Source organism: Panthera leo, chromosome A2, assembly GCF_018350215.1.
Source record: "Panthera leo isolate Ple1 chromosome A2, P.leo_Ple1_pat1.1, whole genome shotgun sequence".
NCBI classification, from domain to species: Eukaryota; Metazoa; Chordata; class Mammalia; order Carnivora; family Felidae; genus Panthera; species Panthera leo.
This window is the reverse complement of record NC_056680.1, coordinates 80,142,777-80,168,094: the sequence shown is the minus strand read 5'-3', so window position 1 is coordinate 80,168,094 and position 25,318 is coordinate 80,142,777. Positions and strand designations below refer to the sequence as shown.

Sequence of the window (25,318 nt, the reverse complement as noted above, 5' to 3'; positions counted from 1 at the left end):
GGGAGCGCGCTCGGGAAGGTGTGAAGAGCCAAGGGTTGGGCTACAACCAAAGGGACGCAAATGTCTAGGAAGAAGCCTGTGCTGCCGAGGCAGCGCGGGAAGATTCAGGGAGACGTTTGCAGAGGAAAGCGCGTCTTCACATTTTATGCTGTCAGGGCTTGGAGACCGCCAAGGTGTGGGCAAGTCTCATTTGATGTCTGCTAGTTTCAGGAAGCAGTGACAGCCAAAAAGACACAGAGAGGCAAGCTGGAGAGACAGCGAAGACCACGGCCAGCGGGGCGGCGACACCGAGAGCCCCAGCGGGGGTCGGCCTGTGGCTCTGCCGTCAGCGCTCTGTGCTCGCCCGCGCCTCTCCTCCCGGCCCTGCGTCCGCCCTTGCCCACCCCGCGCCTCTCCTCCACGCCCCGCGGCCGAGCGCCCGGACCCTGCGCCCTCCCTTCCTGGTCCCGCACCGGAGCGCCCGGACCTCCGCGTCCGCCTTTCCCGGCCCCGCACCGCAGCGCCCAGACCCCGCGCCCGCCGCCTCTCCTTCCGGCCCCGCGCCCGCTCGCGCGCACTCACCGGCCGGCGCTGCCCCGCGCTGCCCAGGGCCGAGCCGCCGCCCCGCCGCGTCCGGAGCCGCTGCCGCCTGGACGCCGCGCCGCTGCTTCCCCGCGCGGCTCTCGGAGGGAGGTGCCGCCCCGCTGTGGGGCCGCGGCGCCCGGCGCGCCGCCCGCAACCCGAGCCCGCCCCGCCCCGCCCCGCCCCGTGCGGTCCTCCGCCGGGGGGACCCCGCGAGTCCGGGGGCTCCTCTCAAACGTCTAGAACTTTTGGGGCGCGCTTGGCGATGAATGCCCTGCTCAACCGGCCCACAAAAGTTACAGAACTGACACCCCCCGGAACTGACACCCCACTTTCCCTTCCCACTGCCCACGAACTCAAGAGGGGATCATGTAGCTTAGAGTTAGGATGAGAGACAAAATCCGAGGGTCGAGGCTGATGTAAGCACCCTAAACAAACTATATAGTATTCAAACATTGCTTATTATTTTTTAAATCAAAACATCCTAACATATAGCCTCAAATACAACGATTATGGAGACTCAGGCTGACAAGAACATTGAAATGCAGAATGACCATCTTTTTTTAAAAAACTGCTTTGGTGAGCTGCCTTCGATTAACACTTTATTTGCAAATATTGACTGGTGCAACAAGGCCCTGCGTGACAGATTCTTAGGAATTGGAGTTAGAATTTACAAAACACCTTTTACTTTATTTTTTTAAAAACATTTATTCATTTATGAGAGACAGAGAGCACGAACAGGGTAGGGGCAGAGAGAGAGGGAGACACAGAATCGAAGCAGGCTCCAGACTCCGAGCTGTCAGCACAGAGCCCGATGCGGGGCTCGAACTCACAATCTGTGAGATCATGACCTGAGCTTAACCGACTGAGCCACCCAGGCAACCCAACAAAACACCGTCTAAAAAATAAAGCAAAAAACAACAACAACAACAACAACAAAAAAAAAAAACAAAAAAACCCATGTTATTTAGTTTTTTTTAATGTTTTATTTTTGAGAAAGAGAGAGTGCCAGCAGGGGAGGGGCAGAGAGAGAGAGGGGGACACAGAATCCGAAGCAGCACCAGGCTCCAACCTGGCAGCACAGAGCCTGATATGGGGCTCAAACCCACTACCCACTAATCGTGAGATCATGACCTGGGCAGAAGCCCGACACTTAACCGACTGCCACCCAGCTTCCCCAAAAACATGCTATTTAGATGAAAGGAATATACATGGGTGGAAAACGTAGAATGGATACGAAGAAGGAAGGGAGTGAAAGAGGAATAAAAGAAGAAGGAAGGAACAGAGGGAGGGGGGAAGAAAGGAGGGAAAGTGTTTAGTTTCTTTTTTTTTTTTTTTTTTAATTTTTTTTTCAACGTTTTTTATTTATTTTTGGGACAGAGAGAGACAGAGCATGAACGGGGGAGGGGCAGAGAGAGAGGGAGACACAGAATCGGAAACAGGCTCCAGGCTCCGAGCCATCAGCCCAGAGCCTGACGCGGGGCTCGAACTCACGGACCGCGAGATCGTGACCTGGCTGAAGTCGGACGCTTAACCGACTGCGCCACCCAGGCGCCCCAAGAAAGTGTTTAGTTTCTAACAACTAAGATGCCAGAGAGCGCCACAGCCCGAGTGCCTAATCCTAGAAGGGGAGAGATAGACATGATTTCCATATAAAAAGATTTCTCTGGTTTTATGTCATAGCAAGGGTTACAGTTGGTTCACCAGGGTCATTTCTGCAGGTGCACGGTGTGGTGACACAAGTGATGGGCTAGCTATCTGGCAGCCAGTCTTAAAAGATGAAAAGTGTGCCTGGGGACACCACTGGTGTCTGACAGCCAGAAGCCACCTCCAGAGCAGAGGCCAGGCATCCCCCTTAGAGGACTGATGCTGTCCTTCAGGCATCTGGGGAAGAACTGGAAATGTCCTCTCTACTCCACGTGAGGGCGCTGTCTTCAAGGGCACCAGAGTCCTGTGCTGAGGAATCACTGATATCTGGGCATATGTGGAAAACCAATTTTGCTTTTCTTCAGGCTTTGAATATCTCTGAATAAATCCTAACAGAATGACATACTAAGGAGGAACTGGGTTCCTGTGACATGCATTTCTGGCGTTACACATTTGACACTTGGCCATTGCCATTGTATGAGAGATTACCTGGTCACATGCGTGTCTGCGAGCCCAGTACTTCAACTAGAAGGCAGATATGAATCACCTAGGGATCTTGTTAAAAAGGCAGGTTTTTTTCAACTTTTAAAAGTATTTATTTTCTACTTTAAGAATTTTGGCAAATTTCATTTATAGTAGTCTTACCAATTAGCTTTTTAAAAAAAAAATTTATTCTCAAGTTACAAGTTAACATACAGTGTAGTCTTGGTTTCAGGAGTAGAACCTAGGGACTCATCTCTTGATGTGACACCCAGTGCTCATCCCATTTACCTCACCTCCCCATACCCCCACCCTCCACCCTCATCAACCCTCAGTTTGTTCTCTGTATTTGAGAGTCTCTTAGGATTTGCCTCCCTGTTTTTATCTTCTTTTTCCTTCCCTTCCCCTATGATCCTCTGTTAAGCTTCTCAAATTCCACCTATGAGTGAAATCACGTGATATCCGTCTTCTCTGATTGACTTAAGAATGCAGATTCTAATTCAGTGGGTCTGGAATGGGGCGAGATACACCTTACTAGGGGCTGACATAAGCCCCTAGGTGGTGCTGATGTACTTTTGGGAATAGCACCGGGTGTCTGCTATAACAATTGTATCAGAACACTGATTAACACTTGTCCAGGGTTTATAAAGGCTAGGCGCTGTTCTAAGCACTTTCTAGATATTAACTCCTGTCATAACAACTTTGCCAGTTAGATGCTGCTCATTTCTAGTTTAGAGATGAGTTTACTTTCAGTTTTATCTCCCCCACCCCCCCTTTTCCATCCTTGGTGGCGATTTAAGTTTTTGAACTTGCAGATCATTAACATGACCCCTAAGGAGAGAGCCACACAATCGGTAAACTCAGAGAAGTGTCTTCCCTCCTTTGTGCCACCCATTCCCTCCAATCTCCTGGGAGTAATCAACTTCATGTTTTCCTGGCTTATCCTTTCCGTGTTTCTCGTGTAAAACTGACCCATATATATGTGTGTGTTCCTGCCTTCACTTCTTTCTTACACAAATGGCAGTTGTATATGCTCTTTTGTATTTAGCTTTGTTCACTTCACAATATCTTATGGAAGTCACTCCGCATCACTTCACAGAGCTATTCTCCATCCTTTTTCACAGCCACATAGTAGTCTATTGTGTGTATGCACCACGCTGTTCAAACAATCACCTATGTTAGGGCATTTATTACTTTCCAATATTTTGCAGTCACAAATGATGTTGTAATGAAGAACCTTGTGCATATACATTTTCATATATATTTTTGCAACTCTATCTTCAGAGTAAATTCTTAGAAGTGGGGTCATTGTGCCCTGGGTCAAATAGGTAAATGCACGTGTGGTTTTCTGAACTATTGCCATTGTCCTCTCCTTGAGGGTTATGTCAGTTTGCATTCCCACCAGCAATGTATGAGAAACCTTGTGTTCCAAAGTCTTTCCAAGCTTGCATTGTCAAGCTAACGAATTTTGCCATTTTGGTAGGTGAGAAATGGTATCTCAGCGAGATTTCTTTACAATTTTTCTTGTAATGAGTGAAGCTGAACATCTTTTCATATGTTTAATAGTAGGGATATTAGTTCTTTATCTGTGATGTATGTTACAGATATATTTTCTCAATTTCTCATTTGTATTTTGACTTGAAAGCATTGTGTTTGTTGATAGGAAGAACTGTGATAACTTTACAAGCTATATATCATATGCTATACATGTCATAAATGTATTTAATTCCCACAGTAGTTTCATAAGTAGGTATTATTTCTCTCATATCACAGATGAACAGACTAATATTAAGTGACTTGCCCAGTGACATAAGGCTAATAAAGAGTTTAATATATTTAGAAGTACTTATGCACTCATTTATTTTAACAATGGTCAGTTTTTTAAAAATAGTTTTTAAAATGTTTTTTATATTTGAGAGAGAGAGAGAGAGAGTGCGAGCAGGGGAGGAGAAGAGACAGAATCGGAAGCAGGCTCCAGGTCCTGAGCTGGTCAGGTCAGCACAGCTGACCATTGCGGGGCTTGAACTCATGAGCCGTGAGATCATGACCTGAAGTTGGATGTTTAACTGACGAGTCACCCAGGCGCCCCAACAATGGTCAGTTTTTAAACACTCTGAGGCAGATAATGAGAATACAATGGTAAAGTGCTCTCATGGAATTTATAGGCTAATGAGGGGGAAAGACAGAGTTTGGTTAATCACATTCATAATAGTATAACTGCAAACTTGGATAAATGCTCTCAAGGCAAACACAACAAAATCCAGATGTATAAACACATTTAATTAAATACAAAAAACCAATTCAGATCAGGATAGAGTGGAGCATCAACAAAAAGAGGCGGAGGTGACGTGGAGAGGGGCCTGTATGCGCAACAGCCCTGTCCCTGCAAGCAGCAAGGCACATGGGGGCACAGAAGGGGGCTGGAGGGGGCCACGTGGGTGGGGCGCACAGAGTAGGGAGGCATAAAATGAAGCTGGAGGGAAAGGCAGGGTCAGATCACAGAAGCCCTCGTGGGTCGTATTATGAATTTTGGTTCTGTTCCAAGAGTCGGGTGAGCTCTTTGAGGAGTTGTGAGCAGGATGTGTCGTGAACATATCTGCATGTTGAAAAGATCAATCTAGTGGCTGCTTGAAGAATGGATTGCGAAGGACCAGAGTGGATGCAGAGGAGAACCAGAGGCGGGCTATTGTAGCAATTCAAGTAGAAGAGGCAGAGTCTGTGAAGACTCGAACAACACCAACAGAACAGAAGAGGAAGCAGTAAGAAGACGGAAAGGGCAAGACCATCGCTAGATTTTATAAGAATTAGAGAGATTATTGCCTCTCTGGAGTCTTGTGTTTTCTAGCAGCATCTGTGAAACAGTGGCAGGCTCACCTGGGAGCTAGTGAGGAGCAGGGTAAAGCCTCAGGCTCTTCACGGTTCCTGCCAGTGAGTTTTCGAACGAGGCAAGAAGAGATTGAACTCAGAGCAGCGTGGGACAATTTGTATTAGGTTGAGAATGGAAGAATTGTTGAGATTTTTCTCTTCATCAGCAGTTTTTATCCACTTAATTATGATGTACAGTGGAGTGGTTTTCTCTGTGTTTATTCTGCTTGAAGTTTGCTGAGCCTTTGGGATCTATGGTTTATAGATTTCATCAAATTTAGAACAATTTTAGTTATTAGTTCTTCATATCGATAGAGAGTTCATCTCTGTGTAAAGTTGCCCGGTTTCTGTACCTTAATGTATGAGATGACAGCTTGGTGTTTCTGATCTGTCTTTTCTGGATGAAGTCTGGCAGTTCCAGATCAAGTTTATGATATTTCTCAGCTTTTAAAAATTTGTACGTTTGTAACGTGTTGTGATTTATTTTCCTTTTCTAAATAAATATTCACATTGGTACCTAATTATGCATTTCAAATTTTGAGTTCTTTTTCTTAAAGGGGTCCACCAAATTGTGAGCCTTAGGCCTACAAAACCTGCCCTGCTCGGGTCACAAGCAGCATGGAGGTAATAAGGCCTTGAGAAGAAAGTGCCATCCAAAGAATGGGCATAATATATACATGTAATTGCTTATTTCTGGCTTAGACAGTCCCTGTCTCTTTCAGCTGAGAATCAGGTCTATTTTCTTGAATATAAAGGCTCACTTGCCCAGGAAGATATGCCACTGCAGGTACTTAAAATATCAAATACTGAGCATCTGTATGAATTCAGGGTTTGAAACAGGTCCAGCAGACTAATCTGTAGGTCCAGTTTTACAGGCTGTCTGACCTATCAAAGTGGAAGACTTTAATGGCATTTTTGCCAAAATATCTACCTCAATCACGTAAACAAAGGCCTGAAATTTCACCATTAAAACACTCATTCTTTTGGATCTTGAAGCATTTCTGGAAGTTTAACACTACTTATTAAAATATAAATCCCAGGGCGCCTGGGTGGCTCAGTCAGTTAAGTGATCCGACTCTGGCTCAAGTCATGACCTCATGGTTCATAGGTTTGAGTCCCATGTCAGGCTCTGTGCGGACAGCTCAGAGCCTGGAGCCTGCTGCAGATTCTGTGTCTCCCTCTCTCTCTGCTCCACTCCTACTCATGGTCTGTCTGTCCCTCTCTCAAAAGTAAATAAACATTAAAAAAAATAATAAATAAAATACAAATCCCTCGGGGAAAGTTATAGGTTAGTCTATAGTAACAATTTTTGTGAGATGGATAGACCAAAGCCTACCACAGTGTCTGACATTTAGTAAAGCTGAGTTGTCCTTTCTGGCTCTCCCTTGTGAGAATTGGTTAACATCTGTAGGACTAGGACCCAAGATGGTTTTCTATGTTGCGGGGGTGTGGCCAGATTCTGGTGTGTGGGGTGTGTCTTAGGGAGAGACGCCAAAGACAGCGACCTCCTTTGCGGTTTTGCCAAACTCCAAACATGGAATGTGCTAGAACATAAATGTTGTTGCAGTCAGAAATTTTAGGGGTGTACCAAAGAATCAACTTCACATCATCTAAAGTATGAATGTGAGAGAAACTACATTAGAATCAGGAGTGATTGGTTTTCCTCTTTAGCCTTTAAGACCGTTGTTTAGTTTCTTTTAAAATGATTCTTTTAAAAACTTTTTAAAATGTTTATTCATTTTTTTGAGAGAGATGGAGACAGAGTGCAACCCACGAACCACCAGATTGTGACCTGAGCTGTGGTCGGATGCTTAATCGAATGAGCCACCCAGGCGTCCCAGTTTCCGTTAAAGTGATTCTTAAACAGAATTTGTTTAGATTCTATTGAGGTGTAGAGGTGTTTAAAAGTGTCTAACTTATCACAATATGTCTGCTTTCCGTGGATGGATGGTAACATTAAGGATTCTTGTACTACCTTTGGTGTAAGTTTACTGTCTCCAGATTTATTGAAGCAGTATTTCTTATGCACAGTTCTGTGCCTTTTTGTTATTCACATACATATCCATATATTATTCCACCAGTAGTCCTCTCCCCGTAAAAAGTTATGTTTTCCGACTGAACTTCTCTTTCTCTGCTGTAGTAGCATGATTTCTAGACAGTGGGTCCAGACACTGAAATAAGGTAATAAGGCCACTGGAGAGTGGCAGACATTTCCACCGTCACTGTGTGGTCTCCCATGTCTATAAAGAGAGCATCAATTTCTATCATGTTGGATTAAAAACAAAAAACCTGTAGAAATTCATTTCTAATAAGCACCCGAAGGACTGAACGGGAGATGTAGTATGAATGACAAAACCCGCTCACCTCTGACTGGCATTCTTTTAATAACGGCTGGGTTTTGTTTTTTTTTTTTTCTGCTCAATAAATAAATGCATAGTTGCTTTTTGTATTCACTACTTTATTTTGTATGTGCAGCAGTTTGTAGGTACTCTGGAGAAGGAAGCACGAATCCTTAGTAAAATTCTTTTCAGACAGTTTAAAATTATAGCTCAGCTGTTGTCCCGGGTTTACCCCTTAATTCCAGTGTCCCAGCTTCCTTCCTCAACTGACTCCAGCCACTCCCCATCTCTTGGTTGGATGGACTGATCCAAGGTCATCTGCTTCATGGTGCCTCCTAGTTAAAGTTGAATTTTGTCCATGTGAGAAATTGCCTCCCCTCCCTCGTTCCTGACTAGCCCTCCTACATCTCTCTGGGCTACTCCCCGTGAACGCTTCCTCGAATTCAAAAGATCTGAGACACCCCCCACCCCCCCCCTAAGGAGCTAGGCTAGTTCCTGCCTTTGTGTCTTTACACATATTTCTCATTCCCTAATGTGTCTCCCCAATGAATCTGCCTGAGAAATCCTGTTTATTCTTTTCTTTTCTTCCTATAACATTTAGATGTTCACATGAAAATAGTAAATAATAAAAACGCACTTTTGTATACACATGACTCATTCAAAACTGAACACTTTACTGTGTCTTATTTGACTATTTTTTAATGTTTATTTTTGAGAGAGAGAGAGAGAGAAAGACAGCGAGCACACGAGTGAGCTGGGGAGGGGCAGAGAGAGAGGGAGACACAGAATCCAAAGCAGGCTCCAAGCTCTGAGCTGTCCGCACAGAGCCCAAGACAGGGCTCGAACCCATGAACCATGAGATCATGATCTGAGCCGAAGTCGGACTGAATGCATAACCGACTGACTCACCCAGGCGCCCCTTATTTTGACTTTTAAAATAGAAAAAAAAACCATTTTAGGTAGAGTTGATATCTTCCACACACCCCTCTCTGATCTTATTCCCCTGCCTGCAGAAACCACTGTCATGAATTTTTATTTACTATTCCCATACATTTTTATATTTTTGCTACATATGCATGTATTCATAAGCAACATATAGTACAGCTGACCCTTGGACAGCATGGGGGTGAGAAGCACCGACCTCAGTGCAGTTGAAAAACTGAGTATAACTTTTGGTTCCTCCCAAACCAAACTACTAATTGCCTCGTGTGGACCGGATGTCTTACTTGTAACATTAACAGTTGATTAATACATATTTTGTATGTTGTTTATCTTATATACTGCATTCTTATGATAAAGTAAGCCAGAGGGGGGAAATGTTATTTAGAAAATCATAAGGAGGGGTGCCTGGGTGGCTCATTCGGTTGAGTGTTTGACTCTTGGTTTCCACTTAGGTTATGATCCCAGGGTCATGGGACTGAACCCTATGTTGGGCTCTGCACTGAGCATGGATCCTGCTGAAGATTCTCTCTCTCTCTCCTCTGCACCTCTCCCCTGCTCGCTCTCTCTCTCTCAAAAGAAAAAAAAAAGAGAGAAAATCATAAGGAAAGCAAGATACATTTAAAGCACCTTACTGTATTTATCCGAAAATAATCTATATTTAAGTGGACCCATGCAGTTCAAACCCATGTTGTTCAAGAGTCAACTCTATTTGTTTGCAAGATTTAAAACCTGATAAATGGCATCATGGCATATAATCTTGCAACTGTTTTGTTGTTATTGTTAATAGCCATGTTCATTTTAACATCAGAGAGTATTTACAAATAAACCACCATTTATCCATTTTCTTGTTGATGGACACTCAGACTGTTTCTGATTATTTGCAATGACAAGCAATGCACTTATGAACATTCTTGCACACATCTCTCCGTGTGTACATGTGGGAGTTTCTCTATGATAAATACCTACAAGTAGCTGGGTCCTGTTGTATGTACATATTCAACCTTACTGATATTGTGAACATATTCAATGTTATTGATATTGCACTGCTCTCTACAGGGATGTATTAGCTGTATTTTTTAAAATTAAAAAAAAAATTAACTTATTTAAATTCAAGTTAGTTAACATATAGTGTAATAATGGTTCCAGGAGTACAATTTAGTGATTCATTACTTACATATAACAGCCAGTGCTCATCCCCACAAGTGCCCTCCTTAATGCCCGTCACCCATTTAGCCCATCCTCCCACCCCATCCACCTCCCCTCCAGCAACCCTTATTGTTCTCTGTATTTAAGAGTCTCTTATGGTTTGCCTCCCTCTGTTTTCATCTTATTTTTCCTTCCCTTATGTTCATCTGTTTTGTTTCTTAAATCCCACATGCACCCCAATGTTTATAGCAGCGCTATCAACAATAGCCAAATTATGGAAAGAGCCTAAATGGCCATTGACTGATGAATGGATAAAGAAGATGTGGTATAAATACACAATGGAATATTACTCAGCCATCAAAAAGAATGAAACCTTGCCATTTGCAACAACGCGGGTGGAACTAGAGCGTTTTATGCTAAGTGAAATAAGTCAGTGAGAGAAAGATATATAACTTCAGTCATATGGAGAATTTAAGAAACAAAACGGATGTGTTAACTGTATTTTCTTAATGTCTGTATTCCTTTTGTTTAATTTTTGACAGAGAGTGTGAGCAGGGGAAGGGTGGTGGGGGGGGGCGGGCAGAGAGAGAGAGGGGGGACAGAGGATCTGAAGCAGGTTCTGTGCTGACAGCAGACAGCCTGATGTGGGGCTCACACTCATGAACCATGATATCATGATGTGAGCCAAAGTTGGATGCTTAACTTGACTGAGTCACCCAGGCACCCCTATTTTCTGTATTCTTGATGCCCTCACCTCTGGCACCTTACTGACAGAGAGGAGAGACTTCCTCTCTTAGGGCTAGCCAATTCTTAGAGATAGTAAACAACTCTCCAAGGATTACCCCTTTCACATGCAAACTACCAAAGGGACCACCCTTCCTTGAACTGCCTCCTCTTTCTGGCAATTATCCTCCAGGAGGCAATATTACTCTGCCCTGATCATTCCAGGGCCTTAGAAACAGTCCCTAAAACACAGAGCCTGCAGAAGTCATTCAAACTAGCCAGTTCTAAGCCTGCTTACCCTGCCTTGCCTTTCCCAGGGAGACCACAGCAAAGGCTCAGGCCATGCTTTCCCTCATTCCTTCTGCCTCTTCATCAACCCTGATGCTCCCCATGTGACCCCTGTGTGGTATGGATGCTCCTTCCTCCTGGGCGCTGTCCAAAACAGTCTTCTCAATGGCAATTGTATCCTGACCTGCTGGTCTCACCAGACCTGGATAATAAAGCCTACATTTTAAAACAAGGCTGTCCCAACATAAACCAGCGGTGTATGAGAGTTCTTCTTTTCAATACCCCTATATTCGGATTATGATTTTTGCCTCCCTGATTAGGTATGACATCATTCTTGTTTTAAATGATGTTTTTCTGGTTATTGGTGAGGTTGAACGCTTTAATCTTCTGTCATTCCAGTTTTTCCTTCAGTAAATTTTTGATTTAAATGTTCAATTTAAAGAAAATTACGTTATTACTTTTCAAAGACTTTATTTTTAAAAAAATAGTACAATACTGTATTTTTTTGGTCTCCATCCCATGTTCTCTACACCCAATGTGGGATTCGAACTTACAACCCTGGGATCAAGAGTCACACGCTCCACTGACTGAGCCGGCCAGGCGCGCCCCCCCCCCCCCCCCAAATCACATTATTACCTTCTATTATCTATTTGCATGAGTTCTTTACATTTTCTAGAGTCTAATCCTTTATTGACTGTAAATTGTGCCTCTATCTTCTCTCATTCAGTGGCTGGTTTTTAAACTTTGTGGTCTCTTCTGTTATGCAGAAGTTTTACAACTGAATCTAGTCAAACCATAATCTTACAATCCTTTTCTTATGGTGTGTTTTATGTAATGTTCAAGAAATCCTTTCTTCTCGTGATCCCATAATGATATTTTCTTCTAAAAGTTGTAAAGTTTTACTTCTGCCATATATGTCTTTAATCTACCTGGGGTTTGTTTTTGTGTAATATGTCTAGGGATCTAGTTCTGTTTTTTCACTTGAATAACAAATTGTCTTAGTACCACTTGTTGGCTAGTCCATCCTTTCTCCACTTCTGAATAACAAAGCTACCATGAGTAAAAAAAAAAGTTGATTGGAAGCTATTTGTGTGAGCAAGGTGTTCTGGCTGGTTCATTATAGAATTCCTCAAATTTCAATTTATAGGTTTTTTTTTTCAAGAGAGGAATGCTTCAGTGTTCTGTCTGGATGATAGAAACCTGATGCCAAGATATCTAGATACCCTATCCCCAACCAATAAACATATTTGAAAAACAAATTTTACTTGAAACACATCCTAAATGCCCATCTCAAGTAAACAGTGCATATCTTTTTATAAAAGTAAGCTAGGAAAAAGGCATATTATTTAGTGTTAAAAGTGGCAACTCCTGGCGTGTCTGGGTGGCTTAGTCAGTTAGGTCTCCGACTTCAGTTCAGGTCATGATCTCACGGTTCGTGGGTTTGAGTCCTGCGTCAGGCTCTGTGCTGACAGCTCAGAGCCTGGAGCCTGCTTTGGATTCTGTGTCTCTCTCTTGCTCTCTGCCCCTCCCCCACTCACGCTCTTTTTCTTTCAAAAATAAAATAAAAACATTAAAAAAAATTTAAAAAGTGGCAATTGCCATGTATAGGGAAGTTGAAAAGATAAAGTACAAAAAGGCACTACAAGTTGTCAAAAAATTTCGATTGGCAAACATTGAAATGAATGGGTACACATTTTAGTGATTGCCTATACTTTTTTTAACCTTGAAATGTAAGGACAAGAGTGACCATCTCAATTTGGGGAATTTCCCAAGTAATATACATATCATGTTCTTTCTTAGATAAAGGGTAAGATATCTGTGATACTGACTATATTTAAGATCAGATATATTTAAAAAATTTTTTAACGTTTATTTTTGAGAGAGACAGAATGTGAATGGGGGAGGGGTAGAGAGAGAGAGGGGAAAAGAGGATCTGAAGTGGGATCAGTGCCAACAGCAGAGAGCCAGATGCGGGACTTGAACCCACAAACTGTGAGATCATGACCTGAGCCAAAGTCAGACGCCTAACCCACTGAGACACCCAGGCACCCCTAAGATTCAGATATTGAGTATAATTTACATTAGAATGTATGGTGAATAAGAGATAACTGTGTAGAAACCATGGAAACTTGGCCATGCAAAATTTTTAAATCTCTGGTATTATTAAACTTTGTTTCTTTTAGGAAGGTAAGTCAGTTGAACCAACAATACTTGAAGTCCTATTCTGACTACATTTTCAAATTAAGTAAGCCAATTACATGCAAGTCCCCATGTACACTATTAAAACTTTGAGGTGATGGACTGAAAGGGATTCCAGCCCTGTTCTCACAGTAGGAAGACAGGTGACTGGGAGTGCTATACAATAGCTTAGCCCTGCTCCCCTGGTAGGTCTATGGCAGACACACAAGGCATGGAAAGACAAAGCTTTGGGAAAAATTCAACCCCTTCTACCAATGAGAAAACGAACCAAAAATGCCATCAAATGGGGAACCAGCAGCAGACAATTTGTGAATCAAGAAAGGAGAAGTCAACAATTAAGATACAACAGTTACAGACAATCATGTGTCAAATAGTGCACCAAATTGTAAAATAAGTCATATATTAAATTAGGTTGGCAGAAAAAAGAAGACCTGTATCTCAAGGCAATGATTCACAATGGATTTGATATTAGGCTTAAAATAAAGTTTAGCTAAGCTTCTCAGAGAGATCATCCTTTATCATTTCCCTGTCCAGTGAGAAACACTATTGCCGTCTATTACTCTATTACCTAGATATTTTTTAATCCTCTGGGAAATCAACAAATTCAACAGTACCAAAGTGCTTTTTATTTGGTAGACATTACAAGCAGGGAAAATGCCCCAATCACCATTTTTATCCTCAACACTTAGCAAAGTGCCTACCACATAGCAAGCATTCCACAAATATTTGCTGAATGAATGCATGAGGGCTCATTATGAGCCAGGTATTTATGTAGCAGCTAACAACATTTCTCAGGAATTCAATAATTTTCAGAATTCTCTATTGACTTTTCTTACAGTAATTACAGAGTGATTAATAGAAACAGAGAGATTAATAGAAATAGAATAAGAGAAACATGGTTGAATTGAAAGTGTGGCTTCATAATTGTTATTAACAGTGATGAAACCAAACACCAGTAAGTACATCTGACACCGTTTTTTCCAAAATTGATCAGCTCTCCAAATCTGACACAAAATCTAATTAAAAAAATGAATAAAGACAAATGAGCCTCAAGTGGCTTATGGACATAATTTTTATTTAAGTATGGGCTTTTAGCTTGGTTCACCCTAGAGTACAACCTTTCAGTTAGGTTAATCGAGAGTTCAGGGCTACAGGGCCATCACAATGTTGCTGGTGTTGGTACAACTTCATCAGAAGGTATGAGAATGACCCGCAGGAAGAACAATCCACGAAGAGAACACAATGAAAACATCCACTGTTTTACAAATCACTCTTGTTACCACAGACACAAAATGGCAGTCACTGTTAGTAAATCAGCCACAGAACACTTGAAAAAAATCTTTAGACAAGGAGCTGGGAACTTTGTGGGAGATAGGGTTTTCATCCACAATTTTTAAGTAGAAAATATTTCAAGGTCAAGCATTTTTCTTATCCACAAAACAACGCTAAACCAACATACATTTTAAGGAGTATATTAAAGGAGATACAATATCTTTACAACTATCTTCTTGAGTAGGTATTTCAATGAATTTTCTGCAGAATATAAGTAGCCTGAAATTCAGCAGCAAAATATTGCAACAAAACAAGTAAATACAGTGTCAATGTGTTATACTGTAGAAGATAATACATAAAACAAACAATGATAATTTAATCATATAAAACATGATACATAGCTGAAATACAGTCCACTTAAATAGCTTTGTGACCAAGAATGTTAAATTCTGTACTAAATGCCATTTTAAACATAAAATCTCTTAAATTTTTGTGCTTAAACTTTTTTCTTTCTGTTAAACTATTTCTTATTTTCAATACTGCCACTGTAACTGATATTACAACAGATCACAATTTTCACGGACACAGCAACATGAAGACATTTACTTATGAGAAAATAAGTCACTTGTCATTAGTTCACAGTGTGGGGAAGTGGTGTGCACTCGGTCTTGAGAAGGGCTTTCCGTTAATCACCGAGTCCTTCACAGAATTTTCCTGATATCAGATGCAGTGCGAGATTTTAAAAGAATGGGAAAGCAACACGTCACATGTTGGAAGGAAAATAAACTTTTTGATTCTTCATGGGTATCGTCTAAGTGACCTTCGTCTTCTGTTGTAGAAGTGCCTGAGCCCGTGTTGTCGTGAAAAATTCATCATGTAATTTTGTTTGCGAGTGCTGTTTAACATCAGAAAGGATAGAGGCAGGGAGGGAAAGGAAAAAGAGCACGTAAGTCCCATCACTGAAAGCGCAATGTAGTCTATGTTCTACGTTAGCCTGACACTTATTTGAAAATGCTCATGGTTAATAGGTCATGCTGACATTACTCCCCCAAGACAGAATAACTAAAGGTTGACGCCTGTATTCACTGTCTTTGGCCTTGAAGAAAGCCCCTTCTGTTCACTAGTGAGCTCCAAACCGGAAAATATGGTAAATTCTCTTGATTCACAGTGAAAGTGGAATGAAACTGTTCTGGCTTTTGAATTTTATTCTTGGACTTTTTTCTGAAACTGTCTACTTGGGTGGATTTCATTAGAGAGGAAGTGTATGCTGTACCCACTACCTTATTTAAACACATCTTTAACAAGTAGGAAACAGAATTTGATTCCTTTAGCGAACATTCTCATTTAAAGCTTAAAAAGCAAAAACAAACAAAGGAAAAACAAAGTTGTCAGCTGAATCAGCTTGAACTTCTTATTTGATTAGACTCAGGGGCGAAAGAAAGCAAATTTTTCTCAGGAAGTTGGATTTCATGGTCTTCTGCAAACAATAGGCATCTGGGCTCTATAAACATGGTCTTATGGAAAAGAAAGACACTTGACTGGAAAAAAGATCATAAATACCAAGAAGGTGTAATTAAATGTGTAATTGTGTAGGGGTCATATATTTCCTCCACGTATGTACGTACATATATGCATACATACATATTATACGTGAAGCTGCTAAAAGTACGGAAGATGGATTTTGGGAGTCGGTAAGAAATTGCGCAATATTGGTAGAGACAGCGGTTAAAAGTTTTGGAATGGAAAATATGCTTTAAAAAGGATCGTTATCTATAACACACTAAAAAGAACCACACTTCTTTCACATGCTGACCTGAGTGACAACATATCTATAGGTGGCATCAAAATGTGGCTTTAAAATTTTTTTTTAATGTTTATTTATTTTTGAGAGACAGACAGAGTGGGAGCAGGGGAGGGGCAGAGAGAGAGGGAGACACAGAATCCAAAGCAGGCTCCAGGCTCTGAGCTGTCTGTCAGCACAGAGTCCGATGCGGGGCTTGAACCCAGAACTGTGAGATCATGACCTGCTCCGGAGTCTGACGCTTAACTGACTGAGCTACCCAGGCACCCCCCAAAATGTGGTTTTTAAATGTGAGCCTATCGATATTTTCCAGATTTACCGAGTCTCTTAAAAACTGTGTGGACACCAAGTTTTTTCCTCCTTCATTTCAGGGAAACATAAAATGTATCTGGAGTGGGATAATGTCATGTGTGATCTGATTCCACCATGAAGGTCAACATGACATGAACTTGAATTAGGGTAAAGAGAAGGGAAGGGGCAATTTTGCACTCAGTGGCATGTTTTGGGTTATTAATGATCACTATACCAGGGTGTAAAATGATACTTTTTTACCTAGTATATTATACTAGATATTACAATTAAGTAATATCATATTAACATTTGTAACATACCGAAACCTTTAAAATGATGATTTTATAGTTGTTTGATCATTAGAAAATATTTATAATAAAATGTCTCAAAGGAAAATACATAAAGTCAGTATCATCAGATATGTTTAATCAAAAAGCAATAATACCTGTGCTGAAAACCTGATAAAAAAATAGACATCACATTGATATACACATTTTGTATTGAGGTGCTAATAACTTTCTACTCTGGGTTTCTGTATTATCAAACTGCTAGACACTATAGAATGGAAGCTAGAATACACTCTGAAGCCACTGTAGAGAAAAACACACACAAAAAGAGGTTTATCTTCAGTAACTTTACCACCCTTCCTTTCTCCCCTGATGTGACAGTGTTACATATATCAACTAAGTTGACCAGTTTCAATGTCATGGTTGAAGGATGAAGTGAATTTATTATTACATATTATTATGTTTTTTAATAATTTTATAATAAATATTTTTAACTTTATTATTTATTATCTGCTATAAGTACTAATTGCTACCTATGTAAAATCCAGTTACAAAAAGAGGACGATAAGTTAATGTCTTGAACTAGTCAAGTGTCAGGAGAAAAAATCCTGTCGCCTCTTTAGTCACAAAATACCAGGACTGTCACTGATCATCTTCTTCCCAGCACAGTAGGTCATCTTGTGGCCTTTCCCCTGGGTATCATGGTGGCCTGCTAACCTAGTCTTCTCACTCTCTCCCTTTATGGAAAAACACCACTGAAAAGAAACCACGAGATCCTGAGAAAGTATCATTGATACATTGTGCCTATCTTTCCACATACATACAGCGTGTTTTGCATACCAGACTCTGTAAACTTTCCCTCAAATGCTGACTCTACCTTGGAACAAGCCATTCGCAATCCTCTTGTCTATGGAGCCACATCTAAGCCAACCTAGCCCGATACTTCAAGTTCTCTGCAGGTTTAATCTTACTCTGTTGTTTAAGTCCTTTCTTCCACTACGTTCCCATACAGACTGCTCTAGTCAGAGCCACCCTGAACCTCTTCCATCTGCCTCACTGACCAATCCCCTACATCAATGGGAAAGATAGAGCCTTGGCATTTCTACATTTTTTCCAAGTATCACATTTTATTTATTGCTCCCTGAAGGGATGTCCCCCCTACTTTGAACCCTCATCGTGCTCATTTTCTGCTTTGAATGGAGATTAACTGTGTTCTGTCAGTGTCGTGGCTTGCCCCCCATTCCCTCCCACCCCCACACCACAGCACTGAGACTCCTGCCTCACCCGTGGGTGGTCAAGGCATGTTTGTTGAACTTTTGGTGACTTACTGATTGGATTCCTGTTGTAAATCATTACTCTTTAACTATAAAGAATAACTGCAAAGTTAAAGCAATGAAAATTATTCTGTTGTAAACATGTTTAAAGATACAAGGTACTCAAAGATAATTTAAAATAGTTAAGATATTTTACATAGGAAAAGAAAACTCAGAACACTCAAGATATTTAGTTATCTCAATGCAATCTAGATTGACATGAAAGTGACCTCAATATATGGGAACAAAGGAACATTAAAGTTTTAATGAAAGTTGAGGTGTACGTTTAATGGCTTTAAAGCAACTTTTCTATATAACAGGGTAGGGGTAGAGAGACAGAGTGGGGGAGGGACAGAGAGAGAGAGAGGGGTGGGGAGAGACAGAATCCCAAGCAGGCTTCAGTGCAGAGCCTGACGTGGGGCTTGACTTCACCAACTTGAGATCATGACCTGAGGTGAAATCAAGAGTCGGATGCTTAACCTACTGAGCCACCCAGGCACCCCCTATTTTTGTTTCTGATATATGTAGATATATAGCTATAGATAACCTTATTACCAAAATAATTACTGGTGTGATGGAATTTTAAAGATTTATTTTTCCACTGCAATTACAGGGGAAAGTAATTTAAAAAATTTTTAAGTACAATGAAAGCAGGTAATATTCATCCCAAGGCATATCAACTAGGCTGCTTGGCATATTGATTTGCTGTGGCTGTGCATAGAACTTGGTCCAATTTTAAATTCTCCTTTGTAAGTCATTGAAAGAAGGGAGACTGAATGTCAGTGGCATGTTGGAAACGCTAACTTAAATTTCCACTATCGCCAAGTGACTTTAGAGACTTAGATGGAAATATAAGACCCTTCTCTGTTTCTGCATAGGAAATATGGATCTTGCAAGAACTTTCAAGAAAGACTCTATGCTATTTTGAACTGTTACTCTTCACTGGAGCTGCTATGTTAGGTCATCAATTATTATGAAAAAAAATTTCAATTGATTTTTAACAGATTTTCCAACAGAAATGGGGAAGATAGAGCCTTGGCAGAAGTAATTTGAGATCCTAGAAATGTAGGCTTTTTTACTGATCAGTCATTTATTTATTCATTATCAAAACATATGATACAATAATGAACACCTTATACGAATGCAAAAGTAAGAATCCAGGGGACTGTCACATCTTTTAGAGAAATACTGGTGAGTAGAAGATGAGATGCCGCTGTTCAAACTAATCAATGAAACTCCCCTGAGTAGAGGATGCCGGACATTTTATTTTCAACACCCTGCATTTTAAGGAAGGCTACATATAGATAAGTGTAGGCTCAGATATCTCACAAATGTTGAAAATTTCGTACTTATTTTCTCTGCTAAGAGGGAAGAAGAAGAATATCTAATAATGTGTACCTCAGGGAGTTGTAAGGATTAAGTGAAAACCCCTAGCATAACATGCAGATGATTAATAAATGATAAAACCATTTTAACTTCTTTCGTAAGTTTTAAAATATCACCACTGGAGGACAAATGTAACTACATATTAAAGAAGGCAAATCTTACCTAAGGATAGGATCTAGAACTCACAAATATTAAGAATAGGTCCACTACTTTCTGCCAATTCACTTATTTTTTAAAAATATTTTTTAATGTTTATTAATTTATTTTGAGAGAGAGAGAGAGTGGGAGCAGGGGAGGGGCAGAGAGAGAGAGGGAGAGAGAGAATCCCAAGCAAGTCTCACACTGCTAGCGCGGAGCCCGTTGTGGGGCTCAAACTCGTGAACCATGAGATCATGACCTGAGCTCAAACCAGGAGTCAGACACTCAATTGACTGAACCACCCAGGCACCCCTGCCAATTCACTTATTAATTTAAAACAGAATTAAAAAGTCAAGGTACCCGCACGCATCTCCAGCACAACAGATCTTTTGAGAGACATTACATTTAATCAGAGCCCCTAGGTCTTTGACACTCATCTCTAGTTTTTAATTTCTCTAATACAGTCTCAGGCACAGAGTGAAATTTGTTACTCAATAAAGCAATGCTGATTAGCACTCTGTCTATGCTGTTGTGCCCAATATTGCACATACACTAAAGAACTACCACAATTTTTCTGAACTCTGACTTTACATGATCTAGGTTCCAAATGTCCCAGTATATCCCAATATCATACATAACTTTGTTTTCACAGATCTTTTTTTAATTGCAAAGGTCTTCGACAAGACTTTTGTTAATGTAGGTAACACTGATGAGACTATTAGGCGACAATTACCCAGAGTTAGTAAGAGGACTTACCTTACTCTAGTGGAAAACCAATGACAGCAAATAATGAAATATAACACAAGTTAAAAAATGCCTTTCAATGCATGCAGCACTGTGATTAGTCATAAAAGTCTGATCAGGTTTAGATGCAATATAGGATTTTTCATCTCTTTTGAAAATAAAAATTAAAGAAGTTATTTCTTATTCTCCTACACCTGATATATACATATATTTAACTTTTTAATGTAATGCAACATGCAATATTTGCTCATAACCATATGTCAAGGTACATGTAGCTTAGTACTACATTTGGCATAAATGTTGTGTATAAAGTATAAATAGGAAAGTAGTAGTTAATAACTAACCTTAATTTATTGTCTGTTTTTTTTTCAGTTATTTACATTTTAGAAAATACTTATTCCTGAATATATTAAGGAATGGGCTTTAAAAAATACAGAAGTCCTCTACATCAGATAACACAGTCAAATTAGTAAAGGATAAATATGCTTTGCAACAAATGTACTATGCTCATCTCCAAAAATCATTTGTGCCAAAAATGTGATAGTATTTTGATAATGGATAGCATGAGGGGATGGGTCATGATGGTACTCATATTATTGAAATCTGATAAATGCGTTTAAGACCATAGTTAGCAACATATTGGTTTTCATTCCCAGTAAATGTGGTAATTATTCACTCTTTAGTAAGTCAATTCACAAAGGCTCTTTACCAAGCCATTTGCTTTCAAGGTACACATGCAAAAATTGGCCCACTTCATTATACACATGACAGGTTGTGACTTAAGACACGTACACAAAAAAATGTGATGTGTGAATGAGATGCGGAGTTGGGTGAGGGAGATTCTTAGGATAAAAGGATGAGTGCCCAACAAAAACGATTAAGACCAAGATTTCTCTTTTATCCTAAGAAGAACCCCACCAGCATGGATCTTGTGAGGGGTCTGCCCAAGGGTGTTCACAAACATTTACTGCAAAATGAACGTTCTCTACTAGCAAGTGAATTCAGAGACATTAGGTTTCTGACATGGTTGTCAGTGACTGTGTTCTGCTATATTGCTCAGACTTTACAGAATAAGGCCTTTTGGTAAGCTAGTGAGGCTGGGAAGAAGTCATCTGTCAATTTAGTACATCTGTTTTATGCCAGAATAGCAGTGGCCAATTCTCACGAAGAGCTTTTCATGGGCAGGTTTTACTGAAAAACATCACCAGAATGAAAAGATTTCACTCTCAAACAAGCATAAAGCATAAGTGACTTTGCTTGTTAAGTGCTAAATGGTGCTTTTACTCTTTTATGATGTGGGCTTGTCATTCTGTACATCTATATTTATGAAATGCAAATGCTTCCACATGGAGTATTTTAGAATTAACCCATTAGGTTAAACATTTGTTATGTATGTTGTCAATTTAGGATGCATTCCTAAACCTTGAAATATTTTCAAAAGTGCTGAATTTGTTCTCATCAAACTCATTTATGTACCTTTGTAGTTAATATGGGCAGTACTGAGGTTATTTTCAAGATACCATGCGTGACTGGAATTTTTCTTTCTAGGGATTTTTAGCATGTGTCCTTAGTGCACATGCACAGAAGCAAAACTATGGTAATAAAGTTAGATTAAGGCCAGTGTTCACTCAGAAAAGAAAATACGTTCTAAAAATGTAATGGTTTTCCAACCATTAGTTGCAAAAACATATTAGCAGCCATATTTGGAGTCATCAGTTAAGTAGGGCTTGTATCTCTTTAGATTTGCACCCCAGTCTCCTCCCTCTTCCACACTTGAGGAGTTAGCAATGCTAGTTTATATCACTAAATGTTATCATATAAAAGTATGGTGAATTCGAGGATATTTCGAATTAATAGGGATTTATGGGAGTATTCTACCTCCCTATTTCTTTTTTTTTTTAATTTTTTAAATGTTTTATTATCCAAATTTTGAGAGAGAGGGAAAAAGTACATGAGCGGGGGAGTTGCAGAGAGAGAGGGAGACACAGAATCCAAAGCAGGCTCCAGGCTCTGGGCTGTCAGCACAGTGCTCGACGCAGGGCTCGAACCCATGAACCGTGAGATCATGACCCGAGCTGAAGTCGGACACTTAACCGACTGAGCCACCCAGGCGCCCCTCTACCTCTCTATTTCTAGTATATATCTGCTGTAGCAAAATTATAATTAGTAATATTTGTGAATCATGAAGCAAATCTTGGCTAGCTTCTTGGTGCTTCATTTGGTTGAAAGACGCTTTGGAGAATTATCGTGTTTTATTTTTCTGAATTCTCTGGAACTTTATTTTTTATTTTAAACTCATCAAATGAATGACTTAAAGTGATTATTTTGTAGAGCTATCAAGGGCATATTAGTTAGTGAATGCCTTAAAACCTTTGACTCTTCTGAAAAGAAGTGCTATGGAAGGGGACAGTGGTATAGAAATGTTAAATCCTAACACAAAAGCAAAATATCAAAAAGATGGTTCTGAAAATATAATTTCTGTTTCTTTCTCCAAAAAAAAGAAAGGAAAGAAAGCAAAGTATATCCTTTATTTTTAACAAAATTTTGAAATGTCATTAAAGAGCTAGCATTTCCTTTTAAAATTATCTGTGTGATATAAAAAAAATAAAATTATTTGGTGATATGTGTGAATTATAATTTTTAAATCATTCACTGAAAGAAGACACTGAATGAAGTCCAAATCATGCAACACTGTGCATATGTGGAAATGCGCTTTACTCATTCAAAATGTTTTAGTGTCTGGAAAGTCTGCAAGAATAATGCAGAGTAAGAGCAGACAGGTGCCTGGTAAGTGATAAATTCTTCAGAGGACTAAAATTCTGGAGATGGAATAAAAGTGAAGTCATTACACATAGATTCTTTCTCCAGAAAAATGATCGATATGATAGATTTCCTATAATCCAAACTTGATTCTTGTAGTAACAGCATGATGCCGGTGGCTGCTTATAAAAATTAACACCAACACCAGGTATTCAAGAGGGTCCCTTGGGAGCTATGTGGTGAGGCTTCCTGCTGATGCTCTGAGATACTCTGAGGAAGCAGGTCAACAGGGAAGGAAGGACAGAGTTTGCTTCAAAGTTGCAAAGGGGCTGTTTCCCACCACAGGAGTATATTTGCACAGCTGACCCCACCTGCTCTTCAATTTTGTTCAAGGGAGGGTATTGTGGTGATGATATGTCTTGGAAATCCAAAACTGATAACTGAAATTGTTTGGTTGGGTGGCAGGAGAAGAAATCTCTAATCTACTCACACACATGACATGTTGAGGATTGTCATGTCTACCCCAAGGGCAGTATTCGCTGCTTTCTTTTGAGGACTGTCAAGTTTTTAAGTTTCCATCGGAGTTGATAATGCTTTGTCAGGCACACGAAGCCCTATTAATGTAAACCGTCTTGGCAAGAGACTTGAAAGATACAAAGTGTTTATTGACTCTAAATTGGATTCTCAACCAGTTTATTAGAATCACTCGGGGTGCCTTTTAAAAAGACTGATGCTCAGGTCCCACTGAAGATCAATTTCAATCAAACCATCTGGAGGGATGCTTCTTCCAAAAGCTCCTGAGTGATTCTGATGTTCAATCAGATTGAGAAGCGCTGCTCTGAAAGGAGAGTATTTAGGGCAGAAAGGCTCTAGGATTGGTTCTTGGTCTATTTGGACATCTCTCTCTGGCCTTACCATATATATGTGTTCATTTTAGAGCCCAGGTTTTGTTCTATTCTCCTGGAATACTGTAGTCTGAGGAAATCAATATCTAAGTAAAACATCAGCCTCATATATAGATCCAGATGAATATGGACTGTGATTTTAAACTTCGACTTTGTCTTGTGGAGGCAGAGCCCAGCAAGTTGTCCAAAGCAGCAGAGCGCACAGTGGGGACTTGTGTAGGGACTGGGTTGCTCTTGGATTTGGGGGTTGATATGGATGCCATGCAAGCAGGTGCCTCAGTGAAAACTAAGACGAGGGCTAAGTCAAGACTGAAAAATTCAGCTCATGGCTATGATTGAAAGAAAACAGATCTGGTAGTTTTCCTACCAATTAATCATTTACGTTTGCTTTCAAAATGACTGAAATCAGCCAAAGGGCTGATTTCATTTTTGATCTGGTAAACAGAATGAACATTTGAACCTATCTACCGAGAAGATTCGCCTCTCCTTGCCAACCACTTGGAGCCATCAGTCCGAACACGTCGAGACATAAGCTTTCCCGTTCCAGTTCTACAGGAACTAGATCATTAGAGAAAAAGCAATCATCTCTCTGCACAACAGTCAACCCGGCTAAGGGGACAGCGGCGCCAGCTTTATTCTATGGGAGAAGCCACAGGGGGACACCCTCAGCTATTCTATGGAAGAAGCCACAGGGGGACACCCTCAGCTATTCTATGGGAGAAGCCACAGGGGGACACCCTCAGCTTGCAAGGGGCTGGGATGGGGCGGGAGGAATCTGAAACCACAAATGCCTTGCTCTAATCGCAACCACGTCACTAAACTGAAGGCCACCTCAGGCATCGGTGGCTCAGACAGGTGTTTGTAACTGGGCACGTCAGCCAGAAACACTCTGCACACTGACCAGTACAGATCCCTTCCCTTCTGAGGGACGTCATGCCATTTTATAAGGCAACCTAGATGTGGCAAAGACACTGTTTCCCATTTACCCTGAGGTTTTTGTTTCATCCCATTTAACGAATGTTGTCAAATGCACACATAAATCTTTTGCTCACTGAAGTTGTCTAAGGTACATTAAACTGCATTTGGGACTTGGCTATTTCAGGTTGACCTAAGCTACAGATTGCAGTTGCTGAAGAGTGTAGGCCAAAGTCTTGTGGGGGCTTCTCATTAGGAGCGGTTGTTACTGAATTAAGGAGCATGCCACATCAAAGGAATTTCAAACCTTCCTGCA

At 40.5% G+C, this 25,318-nt stretch overlaps 1 protein-coding gene across 1 annotated transcript in view; it reads right to left on the bottom strand.

Annotated features, from left to right (window-relative positions):
* Positions 1-14,250: 14,250 nt before the first annotated feature.
* The window catches only part of RELN (reelin), a 532,400-nt gene continuing 521,332 nt past the window's right edge, over positions 14,251-25,318 (bottom strand). The window contains exon 64 of the mRNA XM_042915885.1: positions 14,251-15,357. Coding sequence (XP_042771819.1) covers positions 15,261-15,357 — 97 coding nt within the window. The 3' untranslated portion in view covers positions 14,251-15,260. The remainder of the gene's footprint in view (positions 15,358-25,318) is intronic.